The sequence below is a fragment of the Helianthus annuus genome, chromosome 4 (genome assembly GCF_002127325.2).
Source record: "Helianthus annuus cultivar XRQ/B chromosome 4, HanXRQr2.0-SUNRISE, whole genome shotgun sequence".
NCBI lineage: Eukaryota > Viridiplantae > Streptophyta > Magnoliopsida > Asterales > Asteraceae > Helianthus > Helianthus annuus.
In genome coordinates, this window is record NC_035436.2 from 202936313 (window position 1) to 202947038 (window position 10726).

The 10726-nt window shown below is 38.4% G+C and overlaps 1 protein-coding gene across 1 annotated transcript; it reads left to right on the top strand.

The window, feature by feature from the left end:
* Positions 1–405: 405 nt before the first annotated feature.
* LOC118491623 lies at positions 406–3923 on the top strand. Its single transcript, XM_035989533.1, has 2 exons — positions 406–1564; positions 3829–3923. The coding sequence occupies exons 1-2, from the start codon at positions 406–408 to the stop codon at positions 3921–3923; spliced, it is 1254 nt and encodes a 417-aa protein (XP_035845426.1).
* The last annotated feature ends 6803 nt before the right edge of the window (positions 3924–10726 follow it).

A 10726-nucleotide genomic window follows, 5' to 3' on the forward strand; every position in this document is an offset into this window, starting at 1 on the left:
GAGTGTAGAAAAAGAAATGAGGCATATCGATTACACAACGCTGAGTTGGTTCAAGACTACAACGACATAAAAAATAAAAATTTTACTTTATCAAAGAATGAAAAGCTTTATAAAGATAAAATTGAAGCTCAGCGAAAAGACATCATCAAACTTAAGGATGATGTTAGTGTAAAAACAGCCCAACTCTTCATGGTTCAAGAAAAACTATGCGATGTGACTAAGGAACTGGAGGATATCAGAGAGAGATATCAAATTAATGAGCTCAACATTAAGAAATTTGATTCTTCCAGCAAATTAGTCACAAACCTGTGTGATCAACAGCTAGCATACCAGAAAAAGAAGGGGTGTGGGTTGGGATTCAATCAGACTCCTCCTCCTTACAATGATAATTATACTTATTTACCAATGACTGAGGAGGAGATACTGAACGAAAGTAAAATGACTTATGGTTCACATAACAACAAATCGTTTGTTCATAACAGACATGTTGAGCCACAAAAGTCTTCACCATTGAATTTTGTTCCTAAAGGCACAATTGATCCTAACGTTTCATTGTCATATGCAGATGATAGCTCTGAAGTAAAGTGTGGTGATGTTCTTGGGAATGAACCAGATGCAAATTCAGATTTTTCTAAAAACTCAATAAATGAAACAGCTTCTGAATCTGTTTTTGGACCAAACTTTTTTACGTCGTTATTTGGTTCTTTTTCAATTGATAATAATTCTGATGTTTCCTGTTCAACAGCAACTGAAGCTGAACAAACAAATGAAAGTGAGAGTGAAGATCAACAATGTTCTGATTATTCTTCTGAAACTGTTTCTGTAAATGTCCCTGATAATGTGTCATGTCGGACCACTGAAACACGCTCTCAAACGGATCAGGAGATTTCTTTCAAAAACAAAGCTGCCAGTGAACCATTCTTGGACACAAATGGTTCATGTGCTGATAACTCGTCAAATGATTCTGCTAAAGTGTCTGGTATTTCTTCCGACAAACCAGAACTCTCGGATCCTACCAAAGCTTTTGAAGAGAAGACTGATGTGAATAAGGCTCCAAATGCGCAAGCTGAACAATCTGAACCTTCGGTTCGTGGTGAAAAGGTTCAAATCAAGAAACAAGAGCCAAAACATGTAGGTAAAGGACGTGGAAATAAGAAGCCTAAACATCAAAGACGATCAGGCTCTCCACAGTCCTCAACGGGCAGCAATAGTTCTCAAAAGGCCCGTGATGTGAAAAATTCCTTTGTTAAGCCAGTCAGTAATGGCAAATGTGATAAATATGCATTTGACTGTGCTAACAAAGCTTTCGGAAAGACTGGTGAGATTTCTGAACAAGACTTGCAGTCTAAGCAAAGCAAGAAGAATCAAAAGCAATCTCCACCACAGAAGGCCCCTGCAAACGACAAGTATAGGCATCCAAATTCATCGTCGTCTGCAAGAAATGTGCAACAAAATCAAGCACAGAAAGGACCGGTTCGTCCTTCAGGGTCTTCAAGAGCAAATCCAGCTGATCAGAATGCATTCTACGTAAAGAGACAAACATGCTTCAATTGCAGCATTGCTGGTCACATTGCTCGAAATTTCACACATCGTCCCTATGTACCATACTATATGCAAAATCAGAGGGTTACACCAAAGGGTAACTACCATTCTAAGCCGATGAAGGTATCTTCACCTAAGGCAATGAAGAATGTGAATCCCAAGGTTAAACCTTCTAATGGGGATTGGAACGCTGCCAAAAACAAACGCAAGGCTTCTCAGGAACAAAAATGTTTTTCTAAAACTAACAAACCTGAAACAGCTAAAGTTGCTCGACCGAAGGCAACAAATGCGTTTGCTATACCGAAACAGATTTGGAAACCCAAATCCAAAGCAGCAATGTCTCCAATCCTTGAAACGAAAGGGGACTTATGTTTGAAAGAAGTGTCTTACTTTGATGCTTCAGGTAAACCCAGGACCACGATGGCCTGGGTACCCATGTCTTACTAACCTCCTTACTTTTCAGGAACAACCAAGGAGGAGCTGTTGACAATCTCTGGAATGTTGATAGCGGTTGTTCCAGAGATAAAAACGGGTAACATTTCACTGTTGTAAAATGTTCAAAGTTTTTTACAGATGATATGTTTCCTTTGGAGGAGATAAAAGAAGTAAGAAATGATCAGCAAAAGGTACCGTTTAAGTTCAGTACTTTGATTTGATTTTGATTAGTCTTCCATCTGATGACAGAACGGTTAAGCAAAAATATTTTTCTCTCTTTTTCTTAGTTTATAACCTTGTATATAAAGTGTCCTTTCTCCTGTAAAGGGTAAATTTGCGCAAAAATCCAAGATTTATGCACAAATTTAGGGGGAGAGAGAGACATATATAGTGTTTAGGGGGAGAAAATGAGAAAAACACAAAAACATTAGAAAAATGAAAAAGCCAAAAAGATAAATTGCATGATATGGGAAGTGAAATAAATGTTCGTGTTAAAGGGTTTGACTAACACATGTAAGGTGCCATAGCTGAAAAGACTAGGATCTACTGCGATATGTCGATAGGCTTTACGCTCAACATGATAAAAGATACTAAGTGATATAAACATAACGAACTATGTACCATGTGGGTAACATACCAATGGCGTATGATTTTATGGTCTTAAATCTTGCGTTGATTGATAGCCAACATCTGAGGTTTCGGGTCTTTATATTGTTGAATCATCCGGGGATATCTTGGTTGTCCTTCTGCTTAGAACTAAAATTGTACATGACCCCAAGAAAGAAAGTCACTTGGAATTAGCTCATTTCTATTTGAATGTCTGTATATTGTCCCGATACACACAATTTTGGTCTGATTCTGAAATCTTTTCTGAAAAAGTCGTGTACCTCCTCTGCTGCATCCAGATACATGCTGACCTGGAGGTGCTAGGCAACGTCAGCTTCTGCTGCATCCAGATACATGCTGACCTAGCTGTACGTTGTCGCGCTATAGATCTAATACACCCGAAAGAGGCCCTCTAGTGCCCAAAAGAAACCCAAATAAACCTATATCAAATTGAGAAAAACTCATTTAATCTGTATATTATATCACCTCTGCAAAAGATCTATTCTGTTCTCTTCTCAACCTACTCCCAGTTAAGATTTCAGAAATCTGGATTGGACTTGTGAAATATGTGGTAGGGAAGATACTTGCATGATAGAGTGTGCTGTTTACATTTCCAGGATTTGATTAGTATTTATCTAGGTGTTCATTGTTAAGAAATCAAAACATGATAAAACAGATTATATGCAGACTGCACAGTCAGGATATCTTAAAGGATGACATCAGTATACTCACCTGCTACGATGAATTGTTGTGCTTACCTTGATTGCAGGGGTATGCCTTGGAATGGGACACACGGGTATAATAGTATAATATTACCTTAAGCATATCACGAAGTTGAAAATTGAAAGTTGAGTTGTTAAAGTTTAAGTGGACAAACATATTGGCAATCGCATAGACCAGTTTGATTAGGCTCGTACTGAAAAATGTTCCTTAGTCTGCCTGAGAACGAATTTTGATCCCATTTGCAATTGTAATTGTATATTATGGTAGTTGTTTATATTTTGAGTTTTTTTTATTTGTTTTAGTTTTTGAAAATTAAAAAAAAATAGAAAAATTCAAAAAATCCAAAAATAGTGTGTTTATTTGTTTCTCTTAAAAATTAAAAATGTAACCGTTCTTGAAGATTCGACTGATCATCAAAAGTTAAAAGAATTTAAATCGTGAAATTGGATGTACCTAGTGTTCATATGGTACTCTCCCTGTTGCATAAGAAATGTTTGCTTATGAGTTTGTGAGCATGTGCAGAACTTGATTTCATTCAAGAACAGGGATTGGTGAAGACTGAGATGCTGTTAGCTGCTGAAGAAGCCAAAAGTATCACAACAACAAGATGTACCTGAGTCAGAAGAACCGGACACGAGACGCCGTCTGACAGTGAAAGTACATTTGAAGAAGTACCGTGAACCTGCTTGAAAGACAAAGACTGAAGAAGAAAAGAGCTGCTGAGAATCCTCCTCTCACATTCTTTTTGACAAAGATTTTCAAGCAAAGCTGATCGAGATCCTGATTTGAAGCTAACCACAAGAGCTGAAGAAAGAGACCCGGTGCTGAGAGTTCAGAAGTCAAGAACTTCCACAACATCTGCAGCTTAGAGACAACCATAGATTTCGTTGAAGACGTTGCTGAATTCAAGTCATGAAGACAATTTGATGGCATCAGTCTAGGGGGAGATTGTTAGGCCCTAAAGTGTGAGATTGACGCATCAAATTAATCCAACGGGCTATGGTTACGAACTGGGCTTTACTGGGTTAGTTATATTAGGTTTTGGACCTTTACAGGTCACTTGGGCCAAGCTTTAGGCCATGTGGGCCAAGCAGGCCCAAGGGGAGCCCATGTAGGGAAGTGGGCTTAGGTTAGTATATAAACAAGTTTTCTACTTGTTTTAGGGTTGGATCTTCATAGTTACAATTTCTCTAGTTAGAGAGAGGCAATTGGTGGTGAACTTGTACCAGACGATTTTGCTTGTCAAAGTTATAGAATCGTGTGCAAGTTTAAAGGTGATTCGGTTTGTTCTTCGTTTCCATATTTTCGGTTCGTATTTTCATTGTTTTCGATTTGTTCTTGAATCACATCAAGTTTGGATTCCGCACAAACTTGGTGTTGTTTGATATCATTGAAAGATCCGGTTAAACGGGACTTACAGTACCAATTCTAACAAATTGATTTATTAATTATGTAATGAAATTGATATAATAATTTTTTTAGTAATGAAAATAAAAATATTTCATATATTAATACAAAGTTTGGTTTTCGTGATAAATAATTTGTTTTATTTAAAAATAGCTTAAATTAACAAAAAAACTTTATAATAATATTTTATTAGAAAAATAGAAGAAAGGTATTCAAAATTTAAAGTATGATGAAATTTAATATTAACTCATTATTGATTTATTTATTTATTTAATATAAGATAAGTTTGGAAGTGAGGCGAGAAAATCATAAAATAAATGCTTACAATGAATGATAGATGTCACAAATTAATTTTATTATATAGTATAGTATAGATATATATTTAGATCGATATAAATAGATTATTATATTGTCGTAAAATTTGTTATCGAAGTCTTAATAAAATTAACCTTTTATTTAAAACTTGTAAATGTAACGAAGTCTCAATAAATTTAACCATTTATTTAAAACTTGTAAATGTAGAAATAATAAATAATATTAGTTAATTTTATTTTAAGTTTCGTAAAATCTTCTTGATACCTGTCACACCCCGATTTCCACGTTTATCACCGGTGGGCCCGGTGGGGGATTACCGTGACGTAGTTGGCAACAATATAGTCAAACCACACAATTATATGAATGCACAGCGGAAGCATAAAGATAAATATAATTCAACCATTGATGGTAATATCGAATGTATCACAAATAGTCGAATTGTATCCACAGGGGGATCAAAATAATAGAAAGTATTGTTCAACAGACAAGGCATCAAAAGCTTGCGAGACTCTTTAAGATGCCAAGGAGCTATAGCCAGCCGATTACGTTTAGTACCTGCATTTAATCTTTTTGGGAAAATACGTCAGTTTACACTGGTAAATACATTCAACCGACACTTTTGTAAAATGTTTATTAAAATTGATTTGAATGCACAAGGCACAAACTCTTTTATAACTTGGGAGAATTATTTAATATTATAATCTTGTGAACGAATTACATGTTCCTTTTGCGTTCTGTAGCCCGGATCTAGTCCGGGTTAAAGATCAATAGACACACCACATAGCATATAACACCGTGGCGGGTAACCAACGGCTATGCCTTTATAATTATGGACATAATGCCGGGTGTACGCCTACATCCGAATGTCAAGGTCGTGGCCATTTCGTAAAATGCTGCCAAGGATATCCGGGACATGGTCATTAACCCCCCAAAAGCTTTTAAGTAACAAGACTGTTTAAACGAGCCGATCAAATTATTCAATTAACCACCAAACGATGGAAGATTTGATACTCGATCAAGCGGTATTTTATACATACCGTAACCCAAGCCCGTATAACGGAAAATAAGTTAAAAGTATTTACCTTTGCAAGTATAGTCCTTTATTGATTAAATCACAGATATCTTTTACTGGTCTCCTAATCTGGAACGAAGGTTTTAAAATAACCTATTATAATCCTAACGGGTCTTTATGTTAGCCGTAGCCTAGACCGGTCAGTTTCAAAGGATAGATACGGTTTAATCGCGTGAAAGGCGAAAACCGGGAATGGAATGTGATTCTGACCCAACAAGTTTGAAGGCTTGTTTTATATGGGTTTAATATTCACACTCTGGATTTTGGGGTCAAAACAATATGGTTTGACCCGTATCGGCTAATTTATGTAAACTAGTTACATACGCCGAACCGTGCGCGCAATAGGCGCAACGGGTAACCGTAAGAGTCCTACACTTGTTTCCTAAGTCAATATGCCTTAAAGAGGTTGTGGTATCAGTAGGATACCTTCCGTGATGCCCGTAACGAGTTTAAGTTCATTTTATGCCCCGAAGAGGTATTTCGGTCTTTTTAAAGATTATAAAAGAGGTTTCTGAGTTCTACAGGAAATCTGAGTTTCCCGATCAGTTTATAAAGTTCAAAATACTTTATTTATTATTTAAAATCAGTATCAACTGGAATCGGGTCAAAAGACCTTGTAGAACTCAAGTTTTGGCCGAAAAGGGCATATTCGGTATTTACCGAACCGTAGCCATAACCGCAGGTTATGAGCAGGTTAAAATTAATTAAAAATCTTTAAAAATCCCAAAATATTATTTTACAACAGTGAGTAAAAGGTTTGGTGTCGAAATCTGGGTTTAGATAGGCGTTATGCTAATTGCGCTATTTAATTACTAAAGTTTCGCAATTTGCGCTATATAGCATAACTCCTATTCTGGACCTCGGATTGACATGAAATTTTAGGGACATGCTTAGAATTCAGTAAGCAAGGTTATGGTCCCTTCACATGTCCGAAATACTCGTTTTATTTTAAAAAGGGCGTTACGGTCAACTTTTAAGCAATTAACGGAAATGCGTAAAAGACTCGGACAAACAACGAACCGGTCACAGAGGGTGATACCATCACGTGACCTGGTCCTAAGAGAGTCCTAAGGCATATCTATATTGCACTAAAACAGGTCAGAACTGAAGTCAAAGCAAAAGTTAAACTTTTGCGACATTCGGCTCCGAACCGGGTCAATATAGCAAATGGCCGAATCAAACGAGCTTAGACAAGTTAGTATACTTATTATCATGTTTTATGAGTGTTCAAACAGGTTACATATCACCTACATTACAGATTATGCAAGAATCGTAAAAATGGCTTTCTGTTGACTTTTTAAGTATACGTTTGACTCGACATTTGAACTAGTTAGAGTGGTGATCAGGGGGAACCCTTTTAGGGGTTTATTACCCCCATAAATACCAACACATAACTACTTTTGATTCGACAATTCACTGGACCATTCGTGATTTATTGCAAAGTCAATCGTTAGTTACGACGGATTGACTTTTAGGCTAAACTAAGCAAAAACAAAGCCATAGGAGGTTTGGCATACTTACAGAAGCTTGTGCACGACTTAGGAATGTTAGAAGAAAGCTTGTGAGCTCCAGGGATGATCAGAAGATGTGTTTTGAGGTGTGTTTCAATTGTGAACTATGTATGGCCTTTTATAGTAAAGTTTGGTTCACAAGATCATTACAACACATCCTACATATCATGGATGATTGGCAGGTGTCCTAAGGTACTAGGGGTCAAGTAGAGGGCGCCCATGCTTCATTGATTGCTCACAAGTTCGTTTACAAGCCAAATCATTGAAGCTGCCCATGTTTTCTGTTACTGTGTGTCCCACGCGGCCCGCATTAGATTTAGGCCAACATGTACGCGGGCCGCCTGAACCCTTAAGTCATAAGCGGGATTAACAGATGGCTCGCGGCTCGCGGCCCGCATCAACTAACTCTAAACGTTTACGCGGCCCGCATTAGGTCTATTTTTCAAGATTTTTGAATCTTTTATAATCATTGCCTAAATCTTTGTAATTAATAACGAAATCTTCGGTAATTAATAACCTGACCTTTCGGGTTTGAAGGGGTAACTTTGCGATTTCTCCCTCGATTATATACAACTAAGGGCCTCGTGTTATTTACCCGCATTGTTAAGTCCCCTGTTAGTTTGTTAATTATTCGGAAAGCCTTAACTTTCATTGTTGACGCTTTTAGCCCTTCTCGTGCGAATTTGATCATAACTTTCTCGTTTTAAAATGGAACTTCGCGGAATTTATATTGTACATTCTAGTGAGCGTATTTTACTGTTACAAAGCCTCGGGTACGTCAAAGGGTCACTCAGAGGTATAATTAAACATGTTGACACAGTTAACCCCTGCAGCTTGTAATCTCTCACCTTCTTCCGCGTTTCGCTTCCGTACGATCCATGATTCATTCGTTTTGAAGGTACGAGCATCGTTTAGGGTTACTATACAGTATACTTACCCTTGTTTGACATTTATAACCCTCGAATTTACATACTTTCAAGGTTTGTCAACTTTAGTCCTTTATTTAATATTAAATGCCACGTGTAAACTCAAGACACGTGTCAACACATTATTGGACACAAAATTTCGAGGTGTTACATCCTCACCCCCTTAAAATAAATCTCGACCCGAGATTTACTCAAACAAATAAGGGTATTTCTCTTTCATCATGGATTCAACTTCCCACGTGAATTCGGGACCTCTCCGAGCATCCCATTTAACCTTTACTATAGGTACATGCTTTCTTCGAAGCTTTTTCACCTGTCAGTCTTCAATCGACAAAGGCTTCTCCACAAACTTCAAGCTCTCATCTATGTGCACATCTGTGTATGGGATCACTAATGATTCATCAGCGAAGCACTTCTTTAGATTGCAGATGTGGAACACATTGTGAATTCCATTTAGCTCTTCTGGTAAGTTCAACTTATAGGAAACTGACCCGACACGTTCGATAACCTCGAAAGGTCCTATGTATCTCGGGCTCAGTTTGCCCTTCTTACCGAAGCGCATCACCCCCTTCCAAGGTGATACCTTTAGTAACACTTTTTCACCTACCTCGAAGTGAAAATCCTTACGCTTTGGATCAGCGTAACTTTTCTGCCTATCACGGGCAGCTTTGAGACGTTCTCGAATCTGGACAATCTTGTCCGTCGTTTCGAAGACTATCTCTGGTCCTGATAATTGGACCTCTCCAACTTCCGCCCAACAAACAGGCGATCTACACTTTCTACCGTATAATGCCTCGAAAGGCGCAGCCTTTATGCTGGTATGGTAGATATTGTTGTAGGAGATTTCGATTACGGGTAGGTTCTTATCCCAACTACCACCCAAATCGATAGCACATGCCCGCATCATGTCTTCTAACGTTTGAATAGTACGCTCACTCTGACCGTCAGTCTGAGGATGGTAAGCCGTACTAAAGTTCAAACGTGTGCCCAAAGATTGCTGGAAACTTTTCCAGAAATGAGACGTGTATCTAGTATCTCGATCAGAGATAATGGACACAGGTATGCCATGCAGGGCTACAATCTTATCAACGTATAACTGGGCTAATGTGTCGGAGCTATAAGTCTCCTTGATGGGTAAGAAATGAGCTGACTTAGTCAGTCTATCGACTATAACCCATATTGTGTCATTTCCCTTGCTCGTCTTGGGTAACTTGGTGATAAATCCATAGTTACACATTCCCATTTCCATTCAGGGAGTTCAGGCTGTTGTAGCAAGCCAGATGGCTTTTGATGCTCAGCCTTGACTTGCGCACAAGTTAAGCATTTGGCTACATAAGCGGCTACAGACTTTTTCAAGCCTATCCACCAATAATTCGCCTTTAGATCCTGATACATTTTATCTGCTCCAGGATGGACATAATATTTGGAACTATGGGCTTCCTGGAGGATAACATCTCGTAGTCCTCCATAAATAGGAACCCATATTCGCCCATTCAATCGCAAAATTCCATCCTTGCTAAGAGTTAACTGTTCCTCAGTCACTCCCAGCTTCTCCTTAGGATAGTTAGCTTCCAACACAGCTTCTCTCTGTGCAGCTAACACCCTTTCAATCAGATTATTCTTTACTTCAATGCTCTTAGCATTGATTCGGATGGGTTTCACCCTTTCTTTCCGGCTCAGGGCATCAGCGACTACATTCGCCTTGCCGGGATGGTATCTGATCTCACAATCATAATCACTTAAGGTCTCCATCCAACGGCGTTGCCTCATGTTTAGCTCCTTCTGATTAAATAGATGTTGAAGGCTCTTGTGATCTGAATAGATCACAAACTTGATTCCGTACAGATAATGCCTCCACAGTTTTAGTGCGAACACAACGGCACCCAACTCCAGGTCATGGGTGGTGTAATTCTTTTCGTGCACCTTTAACTGTCTCGAAGCATAGGCAATCACCTTGCCTTTCTGCATGAGCACACACCCCATGCCAGTGTGTGACGCGTCGCAGTAAACTACGAACTCTTCGGTACCTTCCGGTAGTGTCAACACAGGGGCGTTGCTTAGCTTTTGCTTTAAGATATCAAAGGATTCTTGCTGCTTAGGGCCCCAAACAAATTTTATCTTCTTCTTGGTTAGAGAAGTTAAGGGCGCAACAATCCTTGAGAAATTTTCGATGAATCTTCTGTAGTATC